The 16941-nt window shown below is 34.2% G+C and overlaps 4 protein-coding genes across 4 annotated transcripts; 1 reads left to right on the top strand and 3 right to left on the bottom strand.

Moving 5' to 3' along the window:
- The first annotated feature begins 9372 nt into the window (after positions 1 to 9372).
- On the top strand, positions 9373 to 9884 carry LOC111886195 (uncharacterized). The gene is made up of 3 exons (XM_052770951.1): positions 9373 to 9528; positions 9610 to 9759; positions 9879 to 9884. The coding sequence occupies exons 1-3, from the start codon at positions 9373 to 9375 to the stop codon at positions 9882 to 9884; spliced, it is 312 nt and encodes a 103-aa protein (XP_052626911.1).
- Positions 9885 to 10171: 287 nt separating this feature from the next.
- On the bottom strand, positions 10172 to 11595 carry LOC128125898 (uncharacterized). Its single transcript, XM_052770950.1, has 3 exons — positions 11554 to 11595; positions 10775 to 11482; positions 10172 to 10697 (listed from the first exon to the last, which is right to left on the bottom strand). Exons 1-3 carry the CDS (start codon positions 11593 to 11595, stop codon positions 10401 to 10403), a joined length of 1047 nt encoding a protein of 348 aa, XP_052626910.1. The 3' UTR covers positions 10172 to 10400.
- Positions 11401 to 12915, bottom strand: LOC111886250 (uncharacterized). The gene is made up of 2 exons (XM_052771373.1): positions 12230 to 12915; positions 11401 to 12158 (listed from the first exon to the last, which is right to left on the bottom strand). The coding sequence occupies exons 1-2, from the start codon at positions 12565 to 12567 to the stop codon at positions 11639 to 11641; spliced, it is 858 nt and encodes a 285-aa protein (XP_052627333.1). The 5' UTR covers positions 12568 to 12915; the 3' UTR covers positions 11401 to 11638.
- On the bottom strand, positions 12745 to 13602 carry LOC128133486 (uncharacterized). Its single transcript, XM_052770949.1, has one exon. The coding sequence runs from the start codon at positions 13600 to 13602 to the stop codon at positions 12745 to 12747; it is 858 nt and encodes a 285-aa protein (XP_052626909.1).
- Positions 13603 to 16941: the final 3339 nt, after the last annotated feature.

Genomic DNA, 16941 nt, shown 5'->3' with positions numbered 1-16941 from the left:
TCTGGGTATAGGTTGCGATCACGTTACTTTGGCATCACGTTATTCGAAAATCCATGAATTACCTGATATGGTTCAGATATATTACCAGGCTGATGTGTTTCAAACTGCCTACTAGACACAAACCATGCACCCTCTTCCCCATCCATTAGAATGGGAAATACCAGTCCTTTTGATTGTAGTTCTATTGCCAATGTAATTGCAATTAATTTGGTTTTAATTGATTTGCAATGTGTAATGAAAAATATTATTATTGCCCTAATATTTGTTGCATATTTCAAAGATAGAAACAATATAATTTACAAGTACCATAGTAATACTAACAAACAAGCAAACATTACATATTAAAAAGATTAATAAGTGTTACAAAAGGGAAACTTAGTTGATGAACATAAAGCTTACAACTTGTACACAATGATTCCAAAAAAGAAAATCCAACTACAAATTAACATTATCTTCAAATGCATATTTTGGGTTTCAAGTTTCTTCTTCGATCGAAATAAGTTACTGATTATCAATGAATATTGTCTTTTGCTTTGTCAACCTAACAGATAAACCCAGACTGTGGTCCTTGAAAATTTAAGATCAAACACATGACACATATATATTGTGTAAATTAATATTAATTCAAAGAAACATAATAAAAGGATAACCCACATACCTCTTTAGGACAAGCGTAAAAAAGTCGTCCATGGTTATTTCTAGTCGTTGATGTCCTTATAAAAACTTCAGAGCCTCAATCGCAGTATGTCATTTCTTTGGATTATGATAAATAAATTTTTAGTAGTAAATTTAACAAGATAAAGAGTTTGGACGCTTGAATTTTTTTATATAATGGCATTTACTAGGGTTATGGTTCTTGACACTATTCCGGAAAAACATTTTGGAGCCACATTCCGCAATTGATATATCGGAACATTAATTGTCCTACATTCCTGACATATGTGTACTCATTCCGTACAGTAAAAGTCATAGATTCCTGACATATGTATAGTTATTCCGAACAATAAATGTTATAGATTTTTGACAGTATTTCGGACCCTCATTCCGGAGCCACGTTCTGGACCAAGTGTTTCAGACCATTGTTCCAAACATTGCATTTGTACGTAATTATCACAGATTCCTGACATATGTGTAGTCATTTCCCAACAGTAAAAGTCATAGATTCCTGACTGTATGTGTAATCATTCCGAAAAGTAAACGACATAGATTCCTGACATTATTTCGGACCCTTATTCTGGAACCCCATTTTAAAGCCACTTTCTGGAATGGGTTCGGACACTTGTTCTGGACATTGCTTTTGGACCTTAAAATGCAGTTAGCATGCAGCCTCAATGTTGAAATAAAACTGGAATGAGTTTATCTCACGATGGTGTTTGGCATTGCGAAGAAGAAGATTGTTATGTTTGTTCAGATAATAACCTGTTTCCTAAAGGCCCAGATTTCTCGCTCCTGGATAAAATGACCGATGACGTTTTCCAAGCTATGAAGGTTGCTGAAGAAACAAACGGAAGGGAATCTAAAAGAAGTCGCACACTAAATCAACGTGCAGACGATCTAGCGGAACAAGTAAATGAAAAGGAAAATGGGTTGTTGAAGTGATGAAAGAAGTGAAACAAGCTAAGAAGTGGATTGAAAATGAAAATGCGGAGATCAATAAGTTGCATGCAAAATACGACCGTCTAACAGATGTTGTGAGAATTAGAGGATATTTTATTGACCGGGAACAAAATATATATCCCTTACGGTTTTCTAATTTGTGGAAACCAATCTAAGAAGTATTAGGTTTTATAACGCTCTTTGCAATAATCTTAATGAAAAAAGGATAATTGTAATTTTAGATAATCATATCGTTCCTTTTACAAAATGCAGTTTCGAAAGACATTACAATATCCATATTTAAAATTAGAATAAAGTTTTTGCCGATAACTAGAAACTTGTATCTGATGCAAACTTGTCGTGTCTACATGATTTTCAAACAATTCCATGTAGGTCTCAATTCGTTTGAAACCATTATCAGACCGTTCGACTTGATCTTCTATTGTCCGAGTTGTCCTACGTGTTTCTTCGATGATGTCCATTGTGTTCAAAAATTGTTATATATCTTCATACATGGTAATGAGGAGCATTTTCATGTTATAACATGCTACTCTTCTCCGACCCTCAGCCGGTGAAGGCGGTAATGGGATTTCCAGTATTACCATTCGTTGTTTAGCAAGTTGATAATCACGAATCATTTCTAATTCAGTCGTATCAACAAGATGTTGGTGCTTGTCTTCAAGATGTGGTATATCATATTTTCTAGGCAACTCATCCTCATCGTTTGAGTCATTGGATGTTGGAGACTAAAAATAGAACATACCTAAATTATATTAATATACTATTTGAAAACCAATGTACATAAAAAGTATTTAATAATAATTAAAAACACTTATATATATATATATATATATATATATATATATATATATATATATATATATATATATATATATATATATATATATAAATAATTGCAACTAGTCTATCATAACAGGTTTGTCTGCACTTGCTTCGGTGCCATCTTTCAAAATTTTATTTGCTTTCAATTTAAGTTTTAATACTCTTTCCGAATTCTTTCTTAAATTTATGGGTGCTTTTGTTGGTTTATTTTTTATCTTATTTTGAAACTTAGCATCTTCGTTTTTTATCTGTAAAAACAAAATTCCAAGAACATTTTCATACATTACCATAAAAATAAATTATAATTATAAAATTATTGTTTTTCGATTTTACCTTTATCACACGTAATTCCGAAAACTTATATAAATGGAATAAAACTTCGTCGTCCTTAAAACCCATTTTTTTAACAGCATCCACGCTAACTCGTCTTTAGACTAACATGAGTTATTAAACAATACTTACAAAAAGAAATTATATATTATAGTTATCTTGAATGATCATTCTGGAATAAATCATCGGGTTCCGAACCACGTTCATGGTGTTGCGGACCTATATTATCATTCCGGAACACCTAGAATACCTAATTCCGGACTAAAACAACCGATTAGAAACACATTACAAATTACTTACATGATATTCATACACGTAGATCGAGAAAAGATAAAAAAAAAAAAGGATAATTCAGATATTCCAGAGTTGTCCCTCGTATTCCGGACCATTTCAGACAATTCTATAATACGTAAATTGTTTCCGAAAATCAAATGCAAAGTAACTTAAAGTGTAGAACGTACTTGGTTTGAAAAATTCATGCTTAAAATTTGGTCTGAAATACGGGTAGATCGTGTTTCAGATCTGTTAATTCCGGAATGCGTATTCCAGATTTTTTGTGTGTGAGACTCATATATAACATTGGGCTACAATATTGGGCTTGAGCCGGTTTTTGGGTCCAGAATAATCTATTCCAGACCAAAAGGTTAGTTTTTAAAAATAAAAAATATAAAACTTTGTTATATTGTTTTAAAAAAACCCAAAAAAATGATTAGATTACTCAATTTCTCATTTTTATTTGTTTTAATGGCAAAAATTGTATCAAATATTTACTTGCACAACACGAGAAATACAATTAAATACATGCTATTTTGAGTAGACCAAAGCCGGATCACAAAACCAGGGAAACTATTTATTCAAGAAATGATAAAACTAATTGTATTGTGTATAAAATGGATTTGTGAAACCTAATCTACGTGTTGAACGCCTTACTATTTCGAATTTTCGAATCGTTAATGATGGCGTTGATAGGAACAAAGAGTGTCTACTCCAAAAATACAAAGATGTATGCAACTTGAGGTGCTTCAATTTTCTACCACGAGTAAATAGCGACCCATGATTCTATCGCAAACTTACGTTAATGATGGCGTTGATAGGAACAAAGATTGTCTACTCCAAAAATAAAAAGATGCATGCAACTTGAGGTGCTTCAATTTTCTACCACAAGTAAATAGCGACCCAGGATTCTATCGCGAACTTACATTGAGTGAAGATTTAGACTACCATTTTTCGATGAGAGTCACAGAGTGGACAAATCTCGATTAGAACGGGAATCCCTCGAATGGAAGGATTTAGTTTTTTTAGTGGATAATCTATTATACAACTAACACTACTAGAAAAATGGGCAATTTCCGACGGCCATATCTGTCAGAAATCCGTCGCTAAAGCCAATTGCGACGAAATTCCGATGGCCTGTCGTAAAAAGCCCCATGGGTAAATTTTACCGACGGAATACTAACGAATTTCCGATGGAAATTATTTTCGTCGCTATTTTGTCAGTATTCTGTCACTAAAACTAAGATTTTTGTGTTTGTCACAATTCCATCGGAATTCCGTCACTAATTTCCGACGGAAAAAATTACGTCCCTAATTTTTTGTAGGAATTCATTATGTTTTCTAGTAAGTGCAAAATAAGATGTTTACTTCACATGTACGAGTTTATTCCAATGTGTGACTTCATTTTTATTTATCCTTAGAACATTTATCTGAATTCGTGATGCATAATGGATTGAGGGAATTCACACCCCTAAGCACTCCAAAGCCCAATGCCATCATTCAATATTACATGTGCATTTGAAATTCTTATGGCGTCTAATAAGTACAACGAGTTGATCTAGATCAATTGTGCATCGCAGCTATCTCTCATCGAACCATCCACAATCCAATTTTGATTCATTTCCCATGCATATATAGGGTGGGAGATATTTAGCTCAGTTCTGATTTCAACAATAGAGCTTATGCCCTTGATTTCCTACCTTAAGGGAGATTACTTTGTAATCCACCATCTGCACCATGCATAGCAACATTAGAATTCTTATAGATATAATCGTCTTTGGACTTAAACCTCTAACACAATTTAGATAGTTGAGTCATATTGACAACTTTAAATTTCCAATCCCAGGGTTGCCTACTTGCCTTACTCATTTTGGCCAACACTCTCTTCCATCATCCATGATATCCATGTTATCGTACTCTCTCTTAACGACCCACCCTTAAGAAAATTATGTCCAAGTTTTCAAGGATATTGAAGACCTTGACTGAAGCTAGGAATATAGGAAGTAATAAGTTCCACAGCAACCTAAACATAATTACATACAGTTAAATGGTCGTAGAGCGAAGGACTACGCCGATGCAATGTATATTGAGTGGGGTGTATGCCCCCTTGGATGTGGGCCCCATCATATATCCTAGTTAAATATATAAATCTTTTTCCTTTTGTTAAACATTGTGGCTCCACCAGATGATAGTCGGTTCTCATCTAAATCTTTTGTAAAAATAATAAATAATTGATTTAGATGTGTACTTGGGGGCAATGGGAGTGATGCATCCCTATTTTTTAATATTAAATGTTAAATTCTCATGCTATATAAAACTTAGACCTCACAAACGTGAACTGTCGTGTTGTGTTAAGATATTAAACGGGTTAAAAAGACTTGACTCTAACCCGACCCGTTTAATTATCATGTCATGTTTATTTTCAAGTCGGGTTTCGGGTTAAGGTTTAGACCTTGTAAATATATTGTGTCATATCGAATTGAAATATTTTAAAGTTTAGAAAGTAGGAGTTGTGGAGGCAAAAAGGAAAAAATGAAATAATTGAGTTATGAGATAGAATGACAAAATTTATAATAAGTTTAGAAGGAAAAATAAAAATAGTTAAAGTTGGAGAGTAAAGAGATAGGTGGTGAGGATGACTTAAAGTCTATAACATATAATATATTTATAAAAATAATTAAGTAACTTTGAAAATTTGAATATTACTTCTAATTCTCGAGTTTGCCTACTATAAGTCTATAACAAAAAATATATTTATAAAAATATGAAATTTATAATAAATAATATATAATTAAACAGATCATATTCGAGTCATCTTCAAGTTGAAAGTCTTGACCCTAATCCTACCCGTTTAATTATCATGTCATGTCATGTCAACCCGTTTATATAAACGTATAAAAATCTCTGATCCTAACCCGCTAATTTCGTGTCATGTCATGTTTTGTTATGTCTAATAAAACTTATGATATACATAACAAAATAAGTCGGAGTTATTTTTTACACCGTTTGTTCTTCATTATCTTCTAATTAAATTAAAATTTATGATATAAGTACATCATATCGTTTTATTTTCAACAAAATTTATTTTAAACAAAGTATTTACATAAGATAATTTGCATGTATGACTTTAAATATTAGGCAATCATATTATACTTTAACAAATGAAGACTTACAAATTCAACTTTTTGTCGAGTTATGTGTTGTTCTAGATTTTAATTATAAATTGACATTTAATCGAATGGTTTAATGTTATTATAGTTTTTATTACTTTAACTTTTTTTTATATATATTAACCTACTTGGAAGACAGTGCACCCTTACTTAACTTTTAGGTTGGATCGGTCATTGTATACCTTCCAACTTATGTTGGATTCGCCACTGTATACCTTTGATCTTATCGATGACCAGGTGCCAAGACGACATTATCATCATATACATGCTTACTAGGTGACTAAGGTTATATGAGAATTGACACCTTCTTATAAATAATGGTGCAACTTGTTGTTTGTTTACGTGTTACGTAAAATTTTCTTCTTTAATTAATTCACAAATGTTTTTATATAAGTTAGCTTTGAGCGCCGATACCATAAATAAGCAATTGATAATTTTCACCATGTACAGTGCATTGTTAACAACCATTCCTTAACAAAAATAACATAAATAGTAGTTTAGAAACTATGTGCCCATTATGAGGTAGATTAATGCCTTTAAAAATATCTTTGTCTCTTGCCTCTCATAACATACTATTAATTTAGGCATGTGGATGCAATGATATATAAATATAGTTAACATGGGTCATCCTGCCTCACCCCTCTAGCAATCGAGAATTCTTTAGTTGGAGACCAATCTACCCTAATAAATAAGAATGATTTTGCCACATGTCCTATTTTTATTTATTTTGACACTTGTCATTTTCTAGATTTTTTGAATTATTTAATATCCACTTGTCATTTTTATAGAATTTTCCATTTTTAATCAACTTCCACCTATTAAATACCATCTCATATTAATTAATTTTATTAATATATTAATTAATGTACATACTAACTTTCTATTTGTGAATTTCTCTTTCTATTAATATATTAAGTAATGTATAATTATATTAATGTAGACAATACCTTCTATTTGTGAATTCATATTAATTAATTTTATTAGTATAAATTAATTAAGATTAAATTACATAAAGGGTCCTTGTGGTTATCAAAACTTGCATGAATGGTATTTTTTTTGCTCACACATTTTACTTTTGGACCTTTTAATAAACCTGTGTAATACACGGGTCATATTAGTAACATATGTTAAAGATAAACACCCATGTATCTTAACTGTGAAATCTACGTTCTCTATAATTTCATGAGAGACAAGGTTTGATTCACGCCTAAAACCATACGTTCCATTATTTGATTCGATAGAATCCATCTATAGATGTTGAAAAAAAAATCTAGAGAGAGATCTATAAGGTGGGCTGCACTAGAAATAATGTTAACTGAATGACTAGATGTATTATTATTGCAAGTGTCCAATCTGCAAACTAGCCCGATATGATGTCTCGGGGAGGCTGAATTTAATGGGCTACTAGATATCCGTAAAGAAAAGGGTTTCTTATATTAATCACAAGAGCTAACATGCGTATCATCAAAATACGATCTTTCTTCCTTTTTTGGATGTAGCAAACAACCATTGAAATCTAGGTGACTTTTTCAATCGCATAAATTTTCTAGGGTTTTCACCCACGTAAATTTCCATGGAAGCCTTCACTAAATCTAAATTCTTTTTAATGAAGCAAAATTCCTATAATAAAGTTTGTGTCATCCTCCCGACACTCATTTGGAATCAAAAGATGGGTGTTTGGTATAGAGAATCCACACTCATTTGGAATCAAAAGATGGGTGTTAGAAAAATAGTATTAATTTCATTGCTCTTGTTTGCTTAACAGTAAGAACAAGGAAAATGAAAAAAAAAAAAAAAAAAAATAGATTCATTTTCCATCCTTTTGATTCTCTACAAATTAGGAAGAAAATGTGAGAAAATAAAAATTACCTACGACCGGGAATTCAGTAAGGCTAAGCGGAGTCGATTCGGTGTGGCTCGGCAGTTGCCGACGTGGACTCGATGAACCCCAGGCCACCAAATCGGCATGCCAAGTACAGTGACCAAACTCGATAGGATTGTGTCGAGTTCATTTTCTTCTTCCCCTCATTTCTTCTTCTCATTCGGCAATCTCCTATCTTTTACTTTCTTTCGGTCCCTCTGTTTGGCATGGACTTCAACAAAATGAAGTAGAAATGAAGATGGCCTAAGTGGAGCTTGGTTAGTCCAACACCACTCCCCTCAGCCTAAAGAAAACGAAAAAAATGAATAAACAACCAATGACTTGCTACTTTTTCAAATTATGCATGTTAGCTTAAAAAATATTGGGCTTTATTTTGTATTAGGTATTATGTTGGCCCATTGGCTAAGAATCCCTAATTAGCTAATATATAAATTATATCTTTTCCTTTCATTGTATTTGTACTTCTCATTTGATACTAATACAAAACCGTAGTCATTCTATGTCTTTTACTTGTTAGTTCACATGGTATTAGAGTTCAGTTGATCATTTGTATTTTCGTTTTTGGGGGCGAGTTGTAGCAGACACGACATTGCGCGGATCGAACTAGGGGTACGGGGGCAGCATGCCCCGTTTTGGAAATTTTTGAGGTTTTGGGTATGATTTCCTCCTTCATTTCTATTTTCTTCGTGGCATGATTTGTTTGATTTTTTTTTATTTCGAGATCTTGATTGTTGTTGTAACTAGTCGTATTTGTTGTTGGTTTTGGTTTTTTTTTATTGACCGTTATTTGAAATATAGTTCTGAAAGATAATTTTCTTCACTCCGTTAGTACCCAACTCAATGGCTAGAACTCTGCCTATTGGATTTAGGTTATGAAGAATTTCTTGTGAGGCAATAGTATGTAGGGGATTGTTAAAGATGACAAGAAAAACCAACATATGAAAAGGATGCGAATTATGCAACCTTATTGGATTAACATGAGACTAATAACTCCAAGATCATTACTTGGATTAATAATTAGGGATAATGTCATAAAAAACCTTAATTTTGTAAAAAAAAAGTCGGTTTTACCCTCCGACGGGTTTTTGTGTCATTAATGCCGCATACTTGTCTCACTTTTTGCGTTTATGCCAAATACCCGGTTGCAAGAGGGTTTACCGGTTACCCCTCTACTTACTCCTCAACTTTTCCCCCCTTTTCTTAACCCCATTTACCAAACGACGAAGCTGGGTTTTTGAAGAAGAACATCACGAAAACAAAATCAAATTTGTACACCAAATGACAACGTCGAAATCAAATTCAAGCTGGAGTGGCACATCAAGAAGGAAAAATCGGGAGATAATACGATGTAGCTGTGGTGATATTTGCCCTATTTATGTTTCACGCACTCCAAAAAACCCAGGACGAAAGTTTCGTGGCTGCCCTAATTACCAGGTAATTGTTGTGATGTTTGCCCTAATTATGCTCTCTCTACTATTGTCCCTTCTTTATGTAATTTTATTCTTCTTTTTGTAGGATGAAGATGGTGGTTGTGGTCATTTCAAATGGGTTGATGAAGAAGAAGACGAATTTAGGGCTTTTAAGAAGCAATTGAACCTTCAACATAAAGATATCGAATCTGTGATGTTGCTCAAACTGATTGTAGGGCTGCTAGTGAGTATTTTGGTATGTCTTGTTGTAGTGGTTATTAAGATGTAAGTTAGATGAAATGATAACAAGTTTGTAGTGTAGTTTATTACATTGGTAGATGTACTAAATCTGTAAAAGTTTGAATGGTGCAATAGTATTAATGTTTGTATGGCTATGATCTATTTTATGAATGCTTTTGTGACAATGGTAACTACACATTCAGCAGAACACAAATTCAAAGTAAGATGCATAAAATGGTAATCAAATGTGCCAATAATGGTAAATATGTTCACCATAACACAAATGGGAAGTAAGATGCGTAAATGGTTATCAAATGTGCCAATAATAGTAAACATGTTCACCATAACACAAATGGGAAAGTAATATGCATAAAATGGTAATAAAAATTGACAACAATGGATAACACATTCATCATAACACAAATAAAAGGGGGTGTATTAATTGCATAAGGTTTTTTACATCTCACTAATACGTAGCAGCCATCCAATTGTATCCAAAAACCTAAATAAATTATCAAAAAAGGCAACCAAGTTTATAACATAAAACAAGTGGATGTATGCTGCATTTAGTGGGTGGAATGACAATAATATTTAGCAAAAAGGGCTCCATCTGCCCGTGTTTACGCTCCCCACTACACCCCCAAAACACTTAACCAACTACTCCAACCTAACTGGATTGCTAGCAGATGAACCACCTCCATTTTTGTCAAGCACCGTCTTCTTCAACTTCTGCAAAATGATCCTTTCAGAGGGTTTTCTCAACCTTGTCAATCTAGGGACATCATCAGGACCTTCATCATCACCTCTTTCTTCTTGTTCACCTTCATCATCACCCAAGTGACCATCATCACCTCCTTCTTCTTGTTCACCACCACCATCAACAATACCATCAACATCATCAATAACAGCCTCATCATCATTATCAGAAGGATGATCCAATACATCTTCCATATCCTGATATTGATAATTACATAAATAAATTAAATTGGAGAAAAATAATGAAAAACACTTACAAAAAAGTAATTTCTTACCAGCTCAACAGGTAGCATGTCATCCAGTTCCAGTTCTACCCCTTCCATACCTTCAATTTCTTCCATGCTATATCCTGCTTCCAACATCGATGCAATCTGTTCAGCATCCAGTTTTACCTTATCTACAAGGACACCATCAGCTTTTCCATCATTAAACTCAACATTACCCTCATAATCTGATTGAGTAGCATCATAGGTTTCTGATTGTTGTTGAAAACTACCCTCCCCTAATATTTCGTCCAGCCCCTGCTCAACCTCATCAAGCACTTTGTGTAGATCTAAACCAACCCTTGGAAGCAAAACATCTTCTTTTCCAACATCAACCACTTCTACTTCTTCAACAATATGACAATCTTCAACAATAACATCATTAACATCCCCAGTCTGAATATCATCACCATGACCCCCAGTCTCAATACCACCACCTTCCCCAATCTGAATATCATCACCATGACCCCCAGTCTCAATACCACCACCTTCCCCAATCTGAATATCATCACCATGATCCCCAGGCTCAATACTATCACCATGATCCTCATTCTGAATTCCATCACCTTCCCCAATCTGAATACCATCAACAACTTCTTTTTGAGTTGCAGAAACATCTTCTTTATGAGGTGAAGTAGCCTCTTTTTGGACCTTGATGCTTTTAAAACCTTGGAACTTGATGCTTCTTTCTTTGACTTGTTTTTCTTCTTTAGAGGCTGACTGGATTTAGAAGCTCTTAATGATTCATCAAATTCAGTTGCTTCTTTTTTGGACCTTGAGGCTTTTAAAACCTTGGAACTTGATGCTTCTTTCTTTGACTTGTTTTTCTGCATTGGAGGCTGACTGGATTGAGAAGCTCTTAATGACTCATCATATTCAGTTAACAATGGATGTTTCCTTGGTCTGCCTCTTTTCTTTGGTAGCAAGGGTACTACTGGTTTTTTTCTCATTCTTACAACTTTTTTGATTATGGCCATACTCTAAGCATTTCCCACATCTTACTGTTCTTGGTACAAATACCCTTGTTGATGAAAACCTCCCCTCTTGCTCACTAGCATGCCTCTTCCTTTTGGTAGTAGGCCTACCTGGCATTCTCCTAGCCAAAGGAGGCAATGGCTTTATGAATCCAGTTTGGCTCCAAAGATTACTCCCATTCACTGGTTTTATATTATAGGAGTAAGACTTTTTAAAATTTTCCTTTGAAAAGTACCCATCAATATATACATCTGGTGTTTGATTGATGTAGTTGATGGCTGCATTTGCATGTACACATGGGATCCCAGACAAATCCCATAATCTGCAACTGCAAGTCCTGCTGTCCAAGTCCACCATATAGCTGTCACATCCTCTTCTAGCTTCAAAAACATGTCCTTGACTATGAACTACAACCCATAACCTGCATAAGTTGGTATAGTAAGTAAGAATAATAAAAAGAAACAACAAATGTTAAATTTCTTTTATGCATACCTCATATTTTTCCCAAACAACTGCATTTTCCTAAGTATAGCAGGACAAACATTTGATTTCCATTTAACATTTTCCTCTATCATGTGGGAAAACCTGTCCATTATATATATCCTGATCTCCTCAAGCATTGTGATAAGGGGTTTTTTCCTAGCATCAACAATGATTGAGTTGAAACACTCAGAGATTCCATTCTCAACTGCTTCACACGCATAACCCCTATCAAAGTAAGCTCTACACCATGTTTTTGGTTGTCTTGACATCAAGTACTCATATGCAGATGGGCTCAACTTCTTGATGGTTTCCATGTGCCTCATAAAGTCACTTTCTACACAACTCATTGATGTAGCCCAAAATAATTTCTTGAACTCCAACCCTGTGTATGCTTTCTTGAAATTGGCATAAACATGCCTGGCACATTGCCTGTGCTCAACATTTGGGAGTATATCTTTTACAACTTCAACCAATCCCTACAAGACAAGAACATTCAAGTCAATATGCATCCCTTTTAAATTGTATTAACATTTATATGAAATGGAGTATTGAAAACAGACCTTATGTTGGTCAGATATCACCACCAATCCTCTGCCATCATGAAGGTCTACACTATCTCTAAGAAGCTCAATAAACCAAGTCCAGTTAGGCTTGTTTTCAACATCAAAAATAGCCCATGCTATAGGATACACCTGGTTATTAGCATCTCTACCAATGGCAGTCAACAACTCACCCTTCACCTGTCCTTTCAGGAAGCATCCATCCAAACCAATTACTCTTCTACACCCTAATTTCCATCCATCACTTAAAGCTTTGAAACCAATGTAAAATCTGTGGAAGTAGTTCTTCCCATCTGGATTGACAGTGACACTAACTTTGCATGTTGAACCTGGGTTGGACCTTAATAATTCATCAGCATAATCCCATACCCTAGCATAATGTTCAGTTAGTTTTCCTTCAATCAACTCAGTGGCCCATTTTTTTGCCCTACGGACTTGCCCAATGGATACTACACATCTCAACCTTTGTTTGATATCGGCAATCATGTCCCTAAGTTTCATCTTAGGTGTGTTTGCAATTTCAGTAATGTAATGCCTACCTATCCATTTAGGGGAAACAAGACTTCCAAATTTGAACTTCCTACTGCAACGATGCTCTCCAACCAAATTTTTAACTTGAAATGATTTTTCATTGTACATCCATCCAACATACAATCTGAAAGGACAATCATTCATCTCTGTCCTCTTCCCACATCTTGCAACTAGTCTAGTTTTATCACATTTTTCAAAGTATATCTGATATCCATTTGACACCCCATAATTTTGAATACAAAACTTAAGTTGTGCAGGAGACTCAAACATATCACCTACCTTAGGTTCCATCTTATCCCATGGTGTGTTTGGATCATGAATTCTGTACTTATTCTTCACCGCCTCTTGTTCACCTTCTTCATCACTTTGCCCTTCATTAGCATGATAAACTTGTGCTCTGATTTCATCAGCCATGCTTGAATTCCTTAAGTTTTCATCACTAAGTAGAACATTGAGAAAGACGTCCCTACATTTATCAAGCGCAGTCACGAACTTATGCTCTGGTTCGTGATCCATATAAATACCATGGAGCTCATAATCCATCTCATTTAGTCCAGAGAAGGGCTCGTATATACTAGCAAATAGTTCTTTGAAAACGTCATCCGATGAAGCCATTACAGTTACCTGCAAAATCAAAAAGATTTTACAAACAAAATTGAAGAATTTTAACTAGATAATTGCTTTAATCATGGATTTGAGAAACTTACTGGTTCAACAACTCAACGAGACTATCACCCAACTATCTTCCTGCTAGAACAACGATACCAACAATGTAGACCTAATCCTCTTCAAATACCCAAATTTCGTGATGATTCCCTTCCAAAAGCCCAAGATTTTTCTCAGTAGACTACGATTGACTGCGATTGAGTTGACGCTTCGGAGAGAGGGTGTGGAGCTCTATGTCTAACGTTTACCAAACGGGGTTAATTTCTTCATTAGTTAACAAACGGTTGGAAAAGTTGAGGGGTAAGTAGAGGGGTAACCGGTAAACCCTCTTGCAACCGGGTATTTGGCATAAACGCAAAAGGTGAGACAAGTATGCGGCATTAATGACACAAAAACCTGTCGGAGGGTAAAACTGACTTTTTTTTTTTACAAAATTAAGGCTTTTTATGACATTATCCCTAATAATTATGTTATCCAGTCTATTAGTACTCATTTGACGAACTATAACACATCAAGGGAGGTCTGGGATCACTTGGATAGGTTGTATACTTAGTCTAATTTTGCAAAGCAATACCAGTTAGAGTTTGATTTTCGAGCCCTCTAATAGAAAAATCTCAGTGTTTAGGAATTCTATACAACTATGTCGAATTTGTGGGATCGGTTGGCTCTTACAGAACCTGCTGAGTTGAAGGCTTTTAAGCCTTATACTGATAGAAGGGAAGACCAATGTTTGGTTCAGTTATTGATGGCATTACGTTCAGATTTTAAAGGCTTGCATGGTTCAATCTTGCATCGCACACCTCTTCCCATTGTTGATTCGGTTGTTCACGAGTTGATTGTTGAAGAAACTTGTATCAAGTCCCATACTGACAAAGGTCCTAAGACAGCCAATCCTACTATCTTTACTATTCCACAACGACCGTAGTCTTCAAACCAGAATTGTTCCAAAGTTGTATTTGATGAGTGTGATTTATGTAAGAAGAAGAACCATTGGAAGGAAAATTTTTCTTTGTTGTTAAGCAATGAAAATTTGTAGCAACAATAAACTAGATCACATGTACCGTATCAGCCTTCACAGCAGAATAGATCTTCTGGATAGTCTCAGTCACGTCCCTCATTTCTACCTTTTAGGCCACCACATTACATTGTTGTTGCACATTTAGTTGAGACTGAGACAAATTTTACAGCACGATCAGCCTTGGATCCCCATATTGTTGAGCAGTTCAGACAGTTCATTGCTTCCAATCCAACTATCATATTAGCTTTCATGTCTCATTCATGTTTGTCTTCATACAACACTTCAGATATTCCTTCATCCTTGTAGATATTGGATTTTGGTGCATCTCATCAAACGTCGCCATATTTTTCATCCTTTGCTTTGTTCTCACCTCGTTCACCTGTCTTTGTTATGTCTATTAATGCTACACCTATGTCGGTAGATGGTTTTGGTTCTATTGCCACTCCTTATATATCTTTAACAAATGTATATTATATTCCCACACTTGCCTTGAATCTTGCGTCGCTCAGTCGGTTGTGTAAGTCTGGTTGTTGGATATTCTTTTCTATTTTGTTCTATTTGTACAGGACATTCGGTCAGGGGCGGAGCCAGGATTACAAGATAACGGGGGCTTACGATTATACAAATATAAAAATATTTTTTTATATATGAATAATATAAGAGAGTCTATAAAATTGAAATGAAATTGATAAAGAAAAATCATATAAATGAGAACAACATCAATAACTTAAAATTGGAGATCGTTTCTCTGGAATCAAGAATTTGACATATTATTTTTGTAGGTTCAAAATTAATTGGTTCTTTTATATATACTATATATATATATATATACTATTCCTTTAGGTTGTAAATATGTATTATAAACATTTCCCTAATACTATTACTACGTGATGTATTTTGTTCATAACTTAGCCTACGATTATAAAATATCAAATTATCAACCATAATTAAATTATTAATTATAAGTTATATAAAATAAAATATGTAATAAAATTAAAATTTATTTTCTTATTAACTAGTGAACTGAAATCATGTAGCAGAATAATCATAAATAATTTTTTAACTGAAACCTCGTTTATTAAAAATAAAATAAAAATACCTATCAAATATATGAGTTAATTGACAATTATAAGACACGAATTAGTAATCGTATATGAACCTAAAATAACGGAGGTTATAAGGTGGTAATATTTTTTTAATACAATCCTCAATTTTTGTCATAATTGTCATAGCCCACTTTCTTCTTTTATATAATAATATAACAATTGAACATTTAGAAATGATAGGGAGGGACTGTAATAAGTGTGGGCTAACTGATTACTTAAGGACATAATATATATCTATATTATAATTGATATGTTAAAAGAGATTGGAGGGGGTTGTGCATCCGGCATCCCCCCTCCTGACTTTGCCCCTGCATTCGGTCTTGCAGGGTGATTGGGATAGGCAATAGATGTGGGGAGCCTTATGTTTTAGAGCAACTACATGTTGTTGATGTTGTTGCCTCAAGTGTTGATTTTTTGTCTTTTCGTTTAAGTCCTTCATCGTCTGATTTTTATATTTTGCATTCTCATTTGGGACATTTGTTGGTGTCATATTTACAATTTTTGGTTTCCACTGGTGTGTTAGGTTCTTTACAAACTGATGATATTTATGATTGTTGTGGTTGCAAACTGGGAAAATGTTATGCTTTACCGTTTAAAAACTTATCACTCATTTTGTTGCTCCCTTTGATATTGTGCATTCTGATGTCTGGGGCCCATCGTTGGTCATCTCTAAATCGAGATCAAACTATTATGTTTCATTCATTGATGATTACACTCGTTATACGTGGGTTTATTTTATGAAGTACATGTCTGACCTTTTCACCATATATAGTGACTTCAAAGTCCCTGTCAAGACTCAACACTCTGTTGTCATAAAATGTTTTGATGTGATTTGGGAGG

Source organism: Lactuca sativa, chromosome 4 (assembly GCF_002870075.4).
Source record: "Lactuca sativa cultivar Salinas chromosome 4, Lsat_Salinas_v11, whole genome shotgun sequence".
Lineage (NCBI taxonomy): Eukaryota > Viridiplantae > Streptophyta > Magnoliopsida > Asterales > Asteraceae > Lactuca > Lactuca sativa.
The sequence above is the reverse complement of the archived record's forward strand: the minus strand, read 5'-3'. Positions and strand labels throughout refer to the sequence as shown.

What these genes read in the sequence shown, in the direction of transcription:
- LOC111886195 (XM_052770951.1), top strand. Translation starts at nt 9,373, where the DNA reads ATGACAACGTCGAAATCAAATTCAAGCTGGAGTGGCACATCAAGAAGG. An exon ending in GTGGCTGCCCTAATTACCAG is followed by an intron (nt 9,529 to 9,609) that starts GTAATTGTTGTG and finishes TTCTTTTTGTAG; the next exon opens with GATGAAGATGGTGGTTGTGG.
- LOC128125898 (XM_052770950.1), bottom strand. Translation starts at nt 11,595, where the DNA reads ATGCAGAAAAACAAGTCAAAGAAAGAAGCATCAAGTTCCAAG. An exon ending in AAGAAGCATCAAGTTCCAAG is followed by an intron (nt 11,483 to 11,553) that starts GTTTTAAAAGCC and finishes TTCTAAATCCAG; the next exon opens with TCAGCCTCTAAAGAAGAAAA. An exon ending in ACATGCTACCTGTTGAGCTG is followed by an intron (nt 10,698 to 10,774) that starts GTAAGAAATTAC and finishes TATCAATATCAG; the next exon opens with GATATGGAAGATGTATTGGA.
- LOC111886250 (XM_052771373.1), bottom strand. Translation starts at nt 12,567, where the DNA reads ATGAGTTGTGTAGAAAGTGACTTTATGAGGCACATGGAAACCATCAAG. An exon ending in TTGTTTGGGAAAAATATGAG is followed by an intron (nt 12,159 to 12,229) that starts GTATGCATAAAA and finishes CAACTTATGCAG; the next exon opens with GTTATGGGTTGTAGTTCATA.
- LOC128133486 (XM_052770949.1), bottom strand. Translation starts at nt 13,602, where the DNA reads ATGGAACCTAAGGTAGGTGATATGTTTGAGTCTCCTGCACAACTTAAG.